The 17,832-nt window shown below is 44.5% G+C and overlaps 1 protein-coding gene and 1 long non-coding RNA gene across 2 annotated transcripts in view; both read left to right on the plus strand.

The window, feature by feature from the left end:
• LOC143963804 (TRPM8 channel-associated factor homolog) overlaps positions 1 to 17,339 on the plus strand; it is a 45,738-nt gene extending 28,399 nt beyond the window's left edge. The window contains exons 7-8 of the mRNA XM_077473537.1: positions 6,612 to 6,949; positions 16,871 to 17,339. Of these exons, the coding sequence (XP_077329663.1) occupies positions 6,612 to 6,949; positions 16,871 to 17,122 (590 nt within the window). The 3' untranslated portion in view covers positions 17,123 to 17,339. The remainder of the gene's footprint in view (positions 1 to 6,611; positions 6,950 to 16,870) is intronic.
• The window catches only part of LOC143962110 (uncharacterized), a 767,356-nt gene that overhangs the window by 600,544 nt on the left and 148,980 nt on the right, over positions 1 to 17,832 (plus strand). The window lies entirely within an intron of this gene.

A 17,832-nucleotide genomic window follows, 5' to 3' on the forward strand; every position in this document is an offset into this window, starting at 1 on the left:
TTCCTATCCATGAGGTCAAGGGGAAGAACTAGGGAAATAAAAGGCCCAGAGCGGCCATACTTTTTCTTTGCTCTCTTCTTGCTGGGATGCGTGACCTGCCTGCAGGGACCTGTGGGGAAGTGTCCCAAAGAGCGCGGCCTGTACGGCGTGGAACAAAGTGGATGCCACCAGAGAGGTGTCGGACACAGAGTGCTGGAACACTGTGTGACCGGATCGGAGGATCCAGGAAGCCTGAAGAATAAAGTTTAAAAATGTTCCTCTTAGATGGGACTTTTAGTGGGAAAAAGACTACTTGGGGTTTAGATGCGTATTAGATTTTATTTTAGGTGATCATATGAAAAAAATATTTTCCGTACGGGATACAAATACAGTGCCTTGCAAAAGTATTCGGCCCCCTTGAACTTTTCAACCTTTTGCCACATTTCAGGCTTCAAACATAAAGATATAACATTTTTAATTTTTGTGAAGAATCACCAACAAGTGGGACACAATTGTGAAGTGGAACGAAATCTATTGGATTTTTGAAACTTTTTTAACTAATAAAAAAATGAAAAGTGGGGCGTGCAAAATTATTCGGCCCCCTTGCGTTAATACTTTGTAGAGCCACCTTTTGCTGCGATTACAGCTGCAAGTCGCTTGGGGTATGTCTCTATCAGTTTTACACATCGAGAGACTGAAATTCTTGCCCATTCTTCTTTGCAAAACAGCTCGAGCTCAGTGAGGTTGGATGGAGAGCGTTTGTGAACAGCAGTTTTCAGCTCTTTCCACAGATTCTCGATTGGATTCAGGTCTGGACTTTGACTTGGCCGTTCTAACACCTGGATATGTTTATTTGTGAACCATTCCTTTGTAGATTTTGCTGTATGTTTGGGATCATTGTCTTGTTGGAAGAAAAATCTCCGTCCCAGTTTCAGGTCTTTTGCAGACTCCAACAGGTTTTCATCCCGAATGGTCCTGTATTTAGCTGCATCCATCTTCCCCTCAATTTTAACCATCTTCCCTGTCCCTGCTGAAGAAAAGCAGGCCCAAACCATGATGCTGCCACCACCATGTTTGACAGTGGGGATGGTGTGTTGAGGGTGATGAGCTGTGTTGCTTTTACGCCAAACATATCATTTTGCATTGTGGGCAAAAAGTTTGATTTTGGTTTCATCTGACCAGAGCACCTTCTTCCACATGTTTGGTGTGTCTCCCAGGTGGATTGTGGCAAACTTTAGACAAGACTTTTTATGGATATCTTTGAGAAATGGCTTTCTTCTTGCCACTCTTCCATAAAGGCTAGATTTGTGCAGTGTACGACTGATTGTTGTCCTATGGACAGACTCTCCCACCTCAGCTATAGTTCTCTGCAGTTCATCCAGAGTGATCATGGGCCTCTTGGCTGCATCGCTGATCAGTCTTCTCCTTGTCTGCGCTGAAAGTTTAGAGGGATGGCCAGGTCTTGGTAGATTTGCAGTGGTCTGATACTCCTTCCATTTCAAAATGATCGCTTGCACAGTGCTCCTTGGGATGTTTAAAGCTTGGGAAATCTTTTTGTATCCAAATCTGGCTTTAAACTTCTCCACAACAGTATTACGGACCTGCCTGGTGTGTTCCTTGGTCTTCATGATGCTCTCTGCGCTTTCAACAGAACCCTGATACTATCACAGAGCAGGTGCATTTATACAGAGACTTGATTACACACAGGTGGATTCTATTTATCACCATCAGTCATTTAGGACAACATTGGATCATTCAGAGATCCTCGCTGAACTTCTGGAGTGAGTTTGCTGCACTGAAAGTAAAGGGGCCGAATAATTTTGCACGCACCACTTTTCAGTTTTTTATTTGCTAAAAAAGTTTAAAATATCCAATAGATTTCGTTCCACTTCACAATTGTGTCCCACTTGTTGGTGATTCTTCACAAAAAATTAAAATTTTATATCTTTATGTTTGAAGCCTGAAATGTGGCAAAAGGTTGAAAAGTTCAAGGGGGCTGAATACTTTCGCAAGGCACTGTATACATAAAAGTGTATGTTTAGACAAGTAATACATAGGATGCAGTGTACATGAACTCAAAAGCAATACAGTATGAAGCAATCACAATCATAAAAACCACAACACGTGAACTACATGTACGGGAAAAAGGATCCGACGCGTTTCGAGTGAATCACTCTTCTTCAGGGGTACTGATTGGAGACAGCACAGTATAAATATGTCTGCAAATAAGGGAATATTTCATGAGCATTTGATCAAGAAATATGTAAAATATCAAAGGCATGTATGAGAACAAATAAAGAACAAGAAAAAAGGATGCATATATATGTTAACACAATATTAGATAGTCACAACGAAAAAGTAACCGTCAGTACTAACCATGAAGTTTGGAAGCATAATAATTTGCCACATCCGTGTAGGTGTTGCATTAAAAACAATGAAAGAAACCATCCGGTACATCCGGGTGTTTTTAATCCCAGGGACTGCTGCAGCAGGTCAGGGTGGGGGGGAGGAGGGGAGGGGGAGAAAGGTGAGAAAGCACCCCCCTCTCTCTCTGTGTCCAAAACCAAAGGCGTCCCAGGGGGAAAAAAAGAAGAGCACACAACACCCCCCCCCCCCCCCCCAGCAGAGGGCACCAAAAAAATAACCACACAGCAAGACACGGTAGGGAAACGTGGAAAAGTTGGTCTCAGCGTCCTATGGAAAAAGGGTGAAGAGGTAAAGTAGGAATATGAAAATGTCAGGTGACTGTGAAAACCTCAACGTACTGGGTAGGGAAGTACATACCTGAAGTGGCATACACTGATATAGCCCGACCCAGTGATGGTGGTTCCCCTAAGACCCGCAATTGAGCCGGCCCCCATGGCAACCGCAGCCGGCGTGTGTACACAACGCCGAGCCCGACCAGGCCCCCCCTGGACGTCAAGCTCGGGAGGGGGCGGGGACCCACGCCAGTGTCGGAGGCCCACGGCACAGGGAAATTCCAGCGGAGTGAGCGGGCCCTATGAAGAGTGACCCGCTCCTCCACATCGTGGGTGCCGCCGGTGGTGATAGATATCCCCACCGGCGGCCCCCCTGCGCCGAGTGGGGGGGCAGTGGTCACCCCCCCGGGGAAGGACCAGAGGAGGAGGGACAGCCCCGACTGTGCTGACACTCCCCCCCGCCGAGACCTGAAAAAAGGGGGAGCACTCCTGGCACTAAAGGACAAATGTCAAAAAAAAAAAGAAAAAGGAACAGACTATTGTGATACCAATAATATCAACCAAGTAAGGGTAAAAAATACATACATATACATCGTCATATATACAAATAAAAGGGAACAAGTGCTATATACAAAAAAATACAAGAAAATATAATATATAAATCGGCATATTCACTCTAAAGGTTTGTGAATTTAAGATGTGGATGACAAGGTTAAATTTAAGGATATGGATGAGACGACTAAGAAGGCATGTCAGGGGGTTCCCATTCCGAACCACCCAATGAAAAGACTTCCAAAAAGAGTCTGAAGGAAATCGAGGTGTTGAGACCTGGGGGTTGGGTGGCACTAAGTCTAAAGATCCACCGTAGTTCAGATTGGGGCAAAATTTTATTTAGGTCCCCCCACGCATACCAACATGCACGCAATCCAAAATGATGAACGAGAATTTGGGGCAGGAACCCTCATGTACGTTAGTAACGTGATGCCCTAGCGGTAAGTTGGGATTGCATGTTTTCATGGCTGCGATGTATTTTGAAGCTCTGCGCCAGAACTCCTTAATGGTTTTGCCAATATAAAAGCTGGTATACTCGCAAGTAAGCAAATATACCACCCCACTTGTTTTGCAATTTGCAAAATGTCTTGGTTTAAAACATTCCCCATTAGGTAGAAGGACATTCTTGGAAGTATTCAGGTACCTACAAAAATTGCAGCCCCCACAGGTAAATGTACCTTGGTTCTTACAGGGGTCGTGTTTGCCCCCTTCTCTAAATTCTCTACAGAGGAGCTGATCCCTAAGGGATCTTGCTCGTTTGTATGTGAAGCTGGGGGTGGCCGGTACAAATGGGCCAATGGCAGGATCCATAGTTAACATGTGCCAATATTTTGTCACAATTTTTTTGATGGCTGTGTGTTGGTTGTAAAATAGGTTTAGGCCTAGATTTTTTTTAAGCCTGAAGGAGCCTGACAAGAACCATCGTTCATCTGACGGAGCAGTGTGGTGTGTTGGAGCCCCCACTGAGATCAGAGACGCCGCAGTACCATTGTCCAAGCCTGGTGTGATGAGAGGGCTGTTGCCCAGAGTTTATATAAAGCACTTAACACACTATAGACTAGTTTCACAGTGTTGCTGAGACCTGCAGTTCCACAAAACGGTCTAGATTAAATAGACTGTGTTCAACCAGGTTTTAAAGGCAATATTTCACTAGATACTGACTGATGGCCTGAGTGCATTCTCACGGAAGGAAGTTATAAGTGTGTTGCAAAGCTGGAGTTGCTGATACTCTTACTTTATGTTACTCTACCATCTACTAATCCATTGGAATACAAATACTGCAGTATAATATGGATAGCTGAAGAAAGAAGGAAGAGACTATACCACTCACTGTAAGGCCTTGTGTTTCTGCTACATGCAAAAGACTGCATTACAAAGCAGGGGGAGCTCTTGAGAAATTATACTGTGTTGTATTGTTTTAATAATGTTACATAGTGTGCAGCGGGTTTAGTGTGTCTGCAAAGTGGTACTGGAAGTGGGAAGGTGCCCAGTGTCAATGTCTTATCTTCTTGAGCATTAGTCCCACTTGGAGATGCTCCTGCATGAGTCATTTAAGTAATCCTTGAGTGATAATTATTCACATACACTTTATTCAGTTTATTATTGTGTTAAGTCTGTATACCAAAATTGTTGTAATCATTACTGTTTTAAACCAGCTTTCAGTAAACTTACAGTCTGGTTAAGGTATAATTGGTGTGAGGCTTGTTTATTCTCATAGCAGGTGGAGCAACGGATACCCAGGTAATAATAGAGGTACAATAAATGTGTATTGCTATTGTTGGGTCATTCCTGGTTATTGGGTTTACATACAAACACTGTTACACAGCTGTGTCAAGTGGGTTGAGACAATTAATTGGGGGTGGAAAAGCAAAGTACAGGCCCAGTCAATTACCAGTAGCTCCTTAGGGGGTCAGTGCTACACTTATTAGAAATTCTATTGAGATGATGTATCATATTTACTGCTAGTATCATGCTGATGCTTGCCGAACAATTTATTGCTCTAAAATGACCTTGGATAGGCAACTTCAGTTTGTGTATACAGATACAATACAGTCCCTTCTAAATTATACTTGATCCCTGGGTCATATACTTCTGCTGCCTGGCACAATGGTTAAATTGCATTACAAGATAACTAGATAATAAGGTGCCCTGGATACTGCACAGAATCGTTAAAGGCTAAGTGCACTATTAGAAACATGTTACACCCGTATTTAAAGTAACATGTAAAATCTTACTAAGCACTAACCACCCTCATCCCCTGAGCAGGGATTATTTCCCATTGTAGCTGCTGCCACATTTAAAGTGGTTGAAAACCCTTGCATATACTTAGTGAAGTGACTTAAATTAGATAATACACAGAGGTAAAACAAATCCTCCCATATCTGAAGCCACCTGTCCTCTACAGTCATTCAAAGTGCTCAGTTTACATGGGATCTCTCAGCTATGAAAAGCAGGGGGCAGATATCTTAAGACTCAGGCCGCGTACACACGCGGGGACTGTTCGCTCAACTTTGTCCGCTGAACAGTGTTTCGGCGGACAGTCCGCTCGTGTGTGGGCTTTCAGCGGACAGTTTCAGCGGACAGTCTGCTGAACAAAGTTTTTCGGAAATTCCGAAAAACTGTCCGCTGAAACTTTGTTTCAGCGAACAGTCCCCTCGTGTGTAGGCTTGTTCGTCAAACTAAGTTCCGCGCATGCTCAGAAAGGATTTACACGCCGAAGTTTGCATTGCAGTGTATAGGATGTCGTTTTCTAGTCCCGTCGTACGTGCCGTTCACGTCATCGTGCACGGTTTCAGCGGACTGTTCGTTCGTCGTGTGTGGGCAAGTCCGTCCATGCTAATTTTGAGCGGACTGTCCGCTGAAACTGTTTGACGGACAAAGTTGAGCGAACAGTCCCCGCGTGTGTACGCGGCCTCACACTGTAGAGAACTCTGAGCCCTGATTGGAGGGAAGGGACACATCCCCTCCTCATAGTACACGGTGAACATGCTGTCAATCACAAGCTGTGTGCTGGAACTCACCTCCTTATCACCGTTTTTTACTCTTGGTTTCGGAAAAAGCTGTCAGAAGTGATTCATACAGATAACAAAGGAACAAGGCAGCAGAGAAAAATGAAACTCTCCAGCCACTCTTTGGATAGAGACAAGTTCACAGTATAGAAAGATGGGCTTTGTTCATGTGTTTATGTCAGAGGTTTACAACATCTTTAAAATAGGCACGGCTGTGTGAGCATAATTCATTCACAGGGATCTCGTTTTCCACCACTGCAGACAGACTTGTAGTTTTCAATGGACTACGAGCATGCTAATTAGGTCATTTTTTTTATGTCTCTAGTGTTTTGTATGTTGATCTATTACTTATTGAGATGACCTTCTTTTTAAGGTTGGATGCATGCTGGATACCCAATAATGTGTCATTTACAGTCAGCAAAAGAAATAACCAATGCCAAGCATATAAAGAAAGTTGGTTTATGGGGACCTATACATGAACTTGGCCACAATGAGCAGAGGGGCAATTGGGAATTTTCACCTCATACCACAGAAGCAACATGTAACCTCTGGTCAGTTTATGTACATGAAACTGTCCTGCATATTCCAAGGAATCAAGCACATTCTGAACTAAAGCTAAAAGAGAGGGAAAATCGAATCCAGCAATATCTAAAAGATGGAGCCAAGCTGGAAAAATGGAATGTGTGGACTGCTCTGGAGACCTACCTTCAGGTATTGTATAACAGATGACACTGATATCTATTAATAAATCATATATTTCTTTTCAACTCATAGAGACATAGGGGTCAGTTTATAAAGGGGAAAATCTCTGATTCACTAATGATTTGCTATACCTTTGCTGAAAATTTACTGGCCTGATTTATAAAAATACATTTATCCCTTCAAAGGAGATTTGAGATTTGTTCTTGCTTTAATGGTAAATACTAGTAATATATACCATGTTTAGAATACTGAAAATATAAATCTCTTGTCACGGTCAGGGTCCAGGCTGAGAGAACAGTGGTTATAGCAGTAGAGAGGCTCCCACCGACCAGCAGGATAAGTGCGCAAGCAGATCATTTTGGTGGATGACACGGGCTCACCCAAGGTGCAGGATTAAAGCACTAACCATCATTTACCAAAGCTCCTGATGGTGGATATGGGCGTCGCTGCATGTTAGTACCAGGTTGGGGTCTTCAGGATCGCCCCATTAGGAGATGAGCAAGCTGAGGTCCAGCAGCAGATATAGCAGGGAGTTATCAAGCGGACATCTAGTCAGTAAACAAGCCAAAGGTTGGTAACAAGTGGTTGCAGGTTGCGATCAAGAGAAAGCATAGTTGAGGAACAAGCCAAAGGTCGGTAACGGGGTAACGCGATAACATGGTAGTGAAGATAATGACAGCTGCAGATTCCCCAAGGAGCAAGATATCGACTGGAGAAAGCACAATAATCTGGCAAACGTGAAGTGCAACGGCATGGCTTAAATAAGAAATTTATGGGAAGAGCAAAGAGTTCAAGATTCACAAGAAACCAGGTATAAGGCAAGATTGTCTAAGGAATCAGGGAGGGAGCTGTCCAGCATCTCAGGTGGCTCAGCAAGAAGAATTATTGCCACAAAGCGCAGAGTTTCTGGGTTCAGATCCAGGTCCTGACATCTCCTCATAGTCAAGGGTTAACTACAGACCATCATACCTGTTGGTCACCTCTTTATGTAGCATGTAGCAATGTCAACTGAGACAATAATGTAATTGACCTTAACATAAAACGTGTCTAATTTAAATCTGAATTTAGACTTTTCTGGGTGGGTTGACAGCATTTTTTTTTTTAATGAGAGAAATGTTAGGGATGATTAGAAACTCTTGGGGCAATAAATCTCAGATTAGGAGGGGAAGCAAAGAGGAGTTGTGACCAATGACACCAAAATCCCAAAGGTTCCTCCTGCGCATCTGACATCAGCTGTTTCAAGCACTTTATAGGAAATTATGGTTGTCATCAAATGCACTCCAACACTTAAGCTGGCCATTCACTGTTTATATTTTGGCTGTTCCCTGATAAACTGGGCAAAATTTGCTCAGTGGGTGGCACTTTCAGCTGCCTCCTGCCTGACATCCTTTGAGGAGCTGGGTGGAAATTTGTCATCTGAACAGCAGCTGTTTGGTTATTTTTAAGGCAAAAGGTTCAAAAGAACATACAAACCCTATTAAATTCTATGGTACACCAACATGAAAAATCAAAAGTCCTTATTTTTAAGGCTTATATGCAAGTTATTGGCCTAAAAAAAGTTTATGGGGCCCGGATCCTGCCCTAGGGGACATGTATCAATGCAAAAAAACGTTTTTAAAATTACAGTTTTTTTTCAGGAGCAGTGATTTTAATAATGCTGTAAGTGAAACAATAAAAATTAAATATTCCTTTAAATATCGTGCCTGGGGGGTCTACCTGCCTGGGGGCTCTGCCTGTAAAGTGGCGCATCTGTGTGATGTGTAGAACAGTGCCGCAGCAAAATTACATTTCTAAAGGAAAAAATGTAATTCAAACTTGCTTGCAGCTGTAATGTATTGCCAGCTGAAGATGAGATGAAAAATCAAGGAAAGAAACAGTGGCCCCCCCACTCCATAGGCCTGGTATGGATTTAAATGGGAACTACACGCCAAAATGTAAAAAAAAATTGGCGTGGGTTCCTCCTAATATCTATACCAGACCCTTATTCAAGCATGCAGCCTGGAGGACAGGATGGAGGGTGGGCGAACGAGCGCCCCCCATCCCCCCCCCCTCCTGTGAACCATACCAGGCCACGTGCCATCATGGGGAGAGTGTTTGTAAGAGAACTATTAGTTCCCGTCCGGTGCGCACTCACGCGCACACAAGCATCTGCAGATGCCTGGGCGCATCAATGCTTGGGCGCATGTACGCACAGGAGCATGCCCATAACGCCAATTGGCGCCAGACGGCCTATTTAAAGAAGTGCTCTGACAGATACCAGACTGTTGCTGACTGGTCTTCAGCTGTTCTCTGATATCTGAATCCTGCTATTATCCTGCTTGATACCTGTTGATGAACCTGACTTGCCTTGACCCTGCTTCTGGATCCGGTTTCTGATTCTGGCTTCCCATTTGACCTTGCTTCTGCCTGCTGCCTTGTACCTCGTTGCTCGCCAGTTACCGGACCTGGCTATCTTTGAGACCCTGCTCTTGCCTTCTGTGTTACTCCTCATCTGTCAAGAAGGACGTTCTTATCATCCGGCTGTTCCCGGAAGTCTTACCTGCAGAATCCCCAGCAGAAGAGCCAATCAGCGCACACTGGTGCGCGCCAATGCTGTCGGGCGCACATGGGTGCAGGCTAATACTGTCGGGCGCACACGGGTGCATGCTAATGCTGTTGGGCGCATGCGGGTGCGCACTAATACTGTCGGGCGGGTGCGCGCTAATGCTGTCGAGTGCACGTGTGTGCACGCTAGCGCTGATGGGCGCACACGGGTGCGCGGTAATGTTAATGTAATGTGCGCGCAGACGCATAGTATGACAAGTCTTGGCGCCAAAGGGGCTATTTAAAGGGACCTGTCACCTTGCTTCCCTGCTGTCCAGTCTACAGTGTTCCTGAGAGACCCCCCTGTTATTACCTTGTTTGCTACCCGATTCCTGTTACCCGGCTTGCCTTTAACTACTCTCTGCTTGCTGCCTGCCACCGACCCCGGCTTGTCTGACTATTCTTCTGCCTGTTGTCTTGGTACTGTACCTGCCTGCCTGTGTTTGACCCAGCTAGACTTCGACTATGCCTTGCTTGCTGCCTTGGTGCTGTTCCTGCCTACCAGTGTCCAACCCGGCCTGCTTGAAGATCCGCTGAGTGTCCTGATCTACAAGACACATCCCTCTTTGATCTGGTGTGAGTGTTCCTGCTGCTCCTGCTCACCGCTGACCCCAGTTCCAGCCTGCATCTGCTTCTTGGAGTCCGGACCAGCCCTTGCATCTGTGACCTGCCAGGCACTTGTGCCCCTTCTGTACTCCTGAACATCTGTCTGCTCTACCAGGAGTTCTTGAGCCAGAGGAATACGAGAAGCCTCTCCCTGCATCCATGCGCTCAGCCACCAGGTACGTGACATCATCATTCTCCGAGGGTCTGCAACCACGATCCTGTGACCTGCGGCGACCTCTTGCAGCAAGTCTACCAGGAACTTTACATCACTTAACATTCCAGTACCACTGTTCCTGCGGAGTGCCTCTTTAATCCCAGCTGATCCTTGGTGCATGACTACCTTTCCTGATCTGAAGATTCTCCTGCTCTTCCAAGATCGCATCCTCTGCTGCAAGTCTCCGGGTACACATCTGCAGGCACTCGTGTTCCTCCTGGCCCTCAGTTCCCGTTGTTCCCCTTCCGGTAGGACCTGGGCTGGAGATACAACAGAGGCCGATCTCGTCATTTCAGTCTCCACCCAGGTACGTGACAGTACCAGTCAGCCAGTAATGGAGTCTGAAAGGGAGGTCTCCCTTCTGTCAACCCTCTGCTAGATTGTTATCGCACTCTCTCATGTGGTACAAGGGTTGCACATGGACTTTGTTCAACTCCACAACCAACCACAGTCTGCATCCAGCCCGGTCCCAACCTCTGAAGATTCAGGAGTCAAGGGTTCAACTGTATGCTGATCCTTTCCGTCAACAGACTGCCGAAACCACTCTGAGTCACCTGCAACCGGGCTCCAGGCCTGTAGAGGATGATGTCTCAGACTTTCGATTGTGGAGCACTGATACCAAAGGCATAGCTCTGAATTACATTTTCAATTTTGTCTCGGCTTATCAGAAGCTATCAAGGAAGAACTGGCCAGGGTGGATGCACCCACGTCCTTGGATGACTTGATTCACCTCTGTATACTGATCGATTGCCGCCTGCACAAAAGACAGTCCCAGAGAGCCAGGAACCTCCATCTGTTGCCTGTTCAGTTCGAGGTCCATTTACCCTCTTCCTCTGCAGCTATGCCTAAGGACACTGTTAACGTCAAGAAGGTTGCACACACTAGTTTTCCGAGATCTCGTCTGTCCAAACAGGAACAATCTCATTGCCACCATCTTAAACTTTGCCTTTACTGTGGCGATGAAGGGCATTTTCTTTGATGTCCCTGAAGACATCTTAAAAGATCCTCTCCTCCACCTCATATGGTTGCTTCTCTAAGCCCTGGGCATAACCAAACCTTGTTGCCAATCTCTCTCCAGTGTGCAGGAAAGACTCTCACAGTTTCTGCCATCGTGGACTCTGGGGCCTGCAGCTGTTTTGTGGACTCTTCTTTTGCACCCATGCATGAACTGCCCCTGTGTGCCAAGAAAAACAGCTTCTCGGTCCACCTAGTGGATGGCTCAGGTATTAAGTCTGAACCCGTCACTCTGGAGACTGCACCTATTCCCTGTTTTACCACTTCTGGGCATTGGGAACTCCCTTGTCTTGATGTCATCACATCCCCGCTTTTCCCTGTTATCCTTGGGCAACCCTGGCTGAGGGCACATAATCCCCTCATCAATTGGTCCTCTGGGGAAGTGTCTTTTTCTTTTAAATACTGCAAAGAACAGTGCCTTCTTCCTACACCCAGTCCCAGAGAGCCACTCCTCTGCATCAACTTAGATTCTGAGACTGTTAGCCCCTGTACACATGGTCGGACATTGTGACGGAAAATGTCCGATCGGACCACGTTGTCAGATAATCCGACAGTGTGTGGGTTCCATCAGACTTTTTCCATCGGAATGTCCGACCAACAAAGTTTGAGAGCTGGATATAAAAGTTTGTAGAGAATTCAGATTGGACAAAGTGCCACGCATGCTCAGATCAAATTACGAGACCAAAGCTATTGGCTATTGGCTACTGGCCTGAACGTAGTCCCGTCGTAATGAACGAAAGTCGTCACGTTGCGAATGATCGGATTTTCCAACAACTTTGTCCGACCATGTGTATGCAACACCAGTTTCAGACAAAATCCGTCGGAAAAAATCCGACGGATTTTGTGGTTGGAATGTTCCCGACCGTGTGTACAAGGGCTTAAACTTGTGCCCTCTGTCTATCATGAGTACCTAGATGTTTTCAACAAGAAGAATGATGACACTCTCCCCCCTCACAGACCATACGACTGCCCTATTTAACTTTTGCCTGGTGCTAAAATTCCCTTTGGCAGAATCTTCCCTCTCTCTGAGCTTGAACTTGAGGAAAGTACATTGATGAAAACCTTGACAAGGGTTTTATTCAGCCTTCTTCTTCCCCTGCCGGAGCGGGATTGAAATTGGATATAAGAGGAGCATATAACTTGATCAGAATCAGAGAAGGGGATGAGTGTAAGACGGCCATTAGGTCTCGTTTTGGGCACTTTAAATATCGGGTGATGCCCTTCGGACTGTAACACACCAGCTACCTTCCAGCATTTTGTGAATGATGTATTTTGGGACTTCCTTGATGCGTTTACCATCGTCTACTTAGACAACATACAAATTTTCTCCACTTCCCTTGAATTACATCGAGTCCATGTTAAAAAGGTATTAGACAGACTAAGGAAACACCACCTCTATGCCAAAGTTGAAAACTGCGAGTTCGAGAAGCTGACCATCCAGTTCCTGGGTCTCATTATTTCCGCAGATGGGATTGCTATGGACCCACAGAAGGTATCTGCAGTACTCGACTGGCCGACCCCTACTGATAAAAAGTCTGTGCAGCGGTTTGTGGGATTCTCTAACTTTTACAGGAAATTCATCAAGAACTTTTTGGGTATCATATCCCCTATTACGCAACCAGATTGCGCACAACTTTCACATGGACTTTAGAAGCTCAAGCTGCATTTGAAAAATTGAAGGGCCTTTTTACATCTGCACCCATTTTGAGACATCCTGACCCTATCTTGCCCTATGTTCTCGAGGTTGATGCCTCCAAAATTGCTGTGGGAGCCATATTGTCTCAGCAAAAGGGGACAAAATCCCTACTTCACCCTGTCACCTTTTCCAGAAAAACGAAGTGCCCCAGAAAGGATCTATGACGTTGGTGATCGGGAGTTACTTGCTATCAAATCTGCCTTGGAAGAATGGTGCTATCTTCTTGAAGGAGTGGCACATCCTATTCTTGTGTTCACTGATCACAAGAACCTTGAATATTTAAGAGCAGCCAAGAGACTAAGACCCCACCAGGCCAGATTTTTTGCAAGATTCTGCTTCCACATTGCACATCGGCCTGGATCTAAGAACGGGAAGCCTGACGCCCTTTCCCGTATGTTTCAAGACACCGAGGTTCCTCCTGAGCCCGATTCCATTTTACCTGCTAAAAATTTTCTTCTGTTACAGATTGATATCATCTCTCAAATCAAGACATCAGTTCAGAACCATCCCCCATCTCAGAAACTTTACCTTCAGCTGAAAGAGGCTCTCTATTTTCATAGCGAGCAGATCTTCGTTCCTGAGCATTTACGGACAGCAGTTCTTTACATGTGCCATGACCATCCCTTGGCAGGGCATTTCGGAGCTCATAAGACTTAAAATCTGGCTCTTCACTCCTTCTGGTGGCCAGACTTGGTACAGAATTGCAGGGACTACATTAAGTCAAGAATTGGGGTCTGTTGGAGCCTCTTCCTGTTCCTGATAAATTATGGACCATGATCCCCATGGACTTTATTGTTGAACTACCCACATCCAAAGGCTTCACCACCATTTTTGTGATTGTGGATCGATTGTCCAAAATGGCCCACTTTGTTCCCCTGAAAGGCACCCCTTCCGCAGCAGAGACTGCCTCTTCTTTTATCAAGGAAGTTGCATGCCTACACGGTATTCCTGCTGACATTACCTCAGAACGTGGGGTAAAATTCACTTCCCGATTTTGGAAATCCTTATGTGAAGTTCTGGGCATTAAACACTGTTTGTTCTCTGCATACCATCCACAGACTAACGGTAAAACAGAGAGGATAAACCAGACCCTGGAGCAGTATTTGCATTGTTTTTCCTCGTTTGCACAAAATGACTGGGCCTCCCTTTTGCATATAATAACTCTATTCATTCCGCAATCAAATAAACTTCCTTTTTGGCAAACTATGGGTTTCACCCATCTTTCTTGTCTGATTTTCCCCAGTAATCTTCAGTTCCAGCAGCACAGGATCGTCTGGAGTTCTGGATTTCCAACAACCGACTCTTGCAAGAAACCATCACTAAATCCCAGGAAAGTAATAAAAGGTTCTATGACAGGAGGAGAAGGGGTAACCTAGACCTTAAACTGGTGGATAAAGTATGGCTTTCCACTACAAACCTAAAGTTGGCTTGTCCCTCTAAAAAATTAGGACCAAGGTACATTGGCCTATTCCCAGTAAAGAAAAGGATCAATGCTGTTGCCTTCCAGCTCAACCTGCCGGCGAGTTTGAGGATTCAACCGGTGTTTCACGTATCTCTCTTAAAACGATCCGTGGCTGACCCCTTCCCTGACCGAGAACCTGAGATTCCTCCCCCATTGCTTGTTGAAGTAAACAAAGAATTTGAGGTTGAAGCCATTCTGGATTGCCAGAAGGGAAGGGGTCAAACACAGTTTTTGATTAAATGGAGGAGCTATGGCCCTGAAGATAATTCATTCTTCTAATGTACATGCTCCACAGTTGATTCAGGCCTATCTTCAGCTTCACCCTGAGAAAAGTTCCCTAGTGGGCATCCAGACGCTGCCCATGTAAGAGAACTATTAGTTCCCGTCCGGCGTGCACACAGGCGTCTGCAGATGCCTGGGCGCATCAATGCACGTGCACGGCAGACTGCATGCATGCGCAGGAGCAGACGGGAGACCTCCCATTGAGGTGGAGCTTTTTTTTCTTCTATTTTTCTGATAAGTCGGGCGGTGTAATTGAAGATGAATGGACATCGCAGGACACCTTTTTTTTAATAAAGGCATTGTCAAAAACTGTCTATTGTGGTTTTTACTTTTTGACAATTTTTTTGGTGAATGGGTAGGGGTACAATGTACCTGATATCCATTCACATGGGGGGGGGCAGGATCTGAGGCCCCCTTGTTAAAGGCGGCTTCCAGATTCTGATAAGCCTCCCGCCCGCAGACCCCGACAACCAACTGCCAGCGTTGTTGGGAAGAGATCCCAAAGCACCCTCCCCATGTTAAGGGCAAGCAGCCTGGTATGGTTCAGGAGGGGAGCGCTCGCTTGTCCACCCCCTTTCCTGGCCTGCCAGGCTGCTTGCTTGGATAAAGGTCTGGTATGGATTTTGGAGTTCCCCTTAAAATCTATGGCAGACCCAAAGGGCTTGGTATGGATTTTGGGGTGGGGTGGCCCACTGTTTGTTTGTTTTTTACATTTTGCCATGGAGTTCCCCTTAAAAATCTATACCAGACCCAAAGAGCCTGGTATGAATTTTGGGGGGGACCCCATGCCATTTTTTTCTTATTTTTGTCATAGGGTTCACCTTAACCACAGTTCACTGTGCCATCCAAAAATGCAAATTTAAGCTTTATCATGCAAAGAAGAAGCCATATCTGAACATGATCCAAAAAGGCTGCCATCTTCTGTGAGCTAAAGCATATTTATAATGGTCTGTAGAAAAGTGGGAAACTGTTCTGTGGTCAGGCGAATTGAAATTTTACATTCTTTTTGGTAACCATGGGTGCCTAATCCTTTGCCTCATCCTTTGGACTAAATAGTAGAGGGACGTTCCAGTTTATCTGCGCTCAGTTTAAAAGTCTGTATCTCTGATGGTATGGGGGGGGGGTGCATTAGTTCATATTGGAATGAGCATGTTGTGCCAGGGGGCTCTCAGGTTCCTTCTGTCTAATATCCCTGATGTGTTCACCAATGCGGTAACTGGCATTTAGTTTTACCTATGTGCATCTTATTGCATGGGCATTGAATACTGTAAATTACCTGAGTGGTGGCAGATTTAATAAGGTTTTTGATAGAATAGACATTGGAACCATCTGGTTCGGTGAAGACCCCAGTGCGTTTGAAAAACTTACAAATTTGACAATGACCACAGGGAACCATCCCCACTGTTCTGGGAAATTAAGTCAACGATAAATTATCTGAAACCTGAGTGAGTATGCCTGACAGATTGGGGGCCATATGGGAGACCATATAAGTATATTCACCCACAATACAGTATAGTGTAGGTCAATGTTGAGTCAAAACCTCCTTCACCTTTGACTCCTGAGCACCACACACACACACCACACAAATCAATCAATATTTGCTTATTGCCTTTTTTTTTTTTTAACCAAAAATATGTAGAAGAATACATATCGGCCTAAACTGAGGAAAAAATTTGTTTTTGTTTTTAAAAAAATTGGGATTTTTATTATAGCAAAAAGTAAAAAAATATATATTCTTTTTAAAAAATTGTCGCACTTTTTTTTTATAGCGCAAAAACTAAGAACCACAGAGGTGAACAAATACCACCAAAAGAAAGCTCTATTTGTGGGGGAAAAAAATTATTTAATTTGGGTACAGTGTTGCATGACTGCGCAATTGTCACGTAAAATGTTACAGCGCTGAAAGCTGAAAATTGGCCTGGGCAGGAAGGGGGTGAAAAGGCCCTTTATTGAAGTGGTTAATGTACACATATTACATACAGTACATGTAACATACAGTGCAATACTGCATATATGATAAGCAGTGTGTAGTGAGTCTTCTTTACCAAACTAACCAACTTTTTTTCATTTTAGTTACAAGAAGGCTTCGGATGGGATCCCTTCAAACATCTTTTTGCAGAGTACCAGACACTGTCAGATGTCAGTAGCAGCAATTCAGATAAGATGAATCTCTGGGCGGAGAAGTTCTCTCAAGCTGTCAATAAGAACTTGGCTCCGTTCTTCCAGTCCTGGGGGTGGCCCATTGAAGAGAAAACCAGCCAGAAGTTATCCACATTGCCTATGTGGGAGGAGGATCCTATGAAGAAGTACACCAATTCTGCATAAGGGCACTTGCAGAAACCACCTTATATCCTATCGTAAAAAGTGGAAATATGAAGCAAACTACATCCAGTAAATATACATGTTGGAAGCATTCAATGGCTAAGATATTCTGTATAATCCTTCTTCTATTCGAGATTTCTCCCACAGTTGTATTAGATTCAATATGCAAGACTGTTTAAAAAAATGCATTATCCTTCAATAAAAAGACAAATAAATTACAGATGTAGTCTTGTATTAGAAAAAAAAAAGTATGTAGAATTGTATGTAAAAAGATAATAAACTGTATAACCACATACAAACACAATGGATAAAAAAAACACACCCTCAGTCTAAATTATCTGAATACCACCTTCCAGAGTTTAAAAGTTATATGGTTCGAGTGAAGAAACTATTTTGAAGCCTGGTGGCTTCAGCTACCACATAAAGGGTTCTTTCAGAGGGTGGTATAGCAGTAGGGTTGCCACCTTTTCTTCAAGCCAAACCCGAACATTTTAGTGTCGTAAGGCATTTTTTTTTTTGGAGTATACATTATAAGATTGTAAAAGACCTGGGGCACTGTTGGGTGTCCCAATGAAAGTAGTAATGTAGCGTGCTATGCGCGCCATGGCAAACAGTAGGTGTGTCCAAATTGCATTAACAGTGTGAGGGGCTTATATAGTGGCATGGTTGAATAAAAAAAAAAACATTTTTGTATTCATAAAATATTCATAGAT

This window comes from Lithobates pipiens, unplaced genomic scaffold, assembly GCF_037356315.1.
Source record: "Lithobates pipiens isolate NorthernLeopardFrog02 unplaced genomic scaffold, aLitPip1_a1.2 Scaffold_8, whole genome shotgun sequence".
NCBI lineage: Eukaryota > Metazoa > Chordata > Amphibia > Anura > Ranidae > Lithobates > Lithobates pipiens.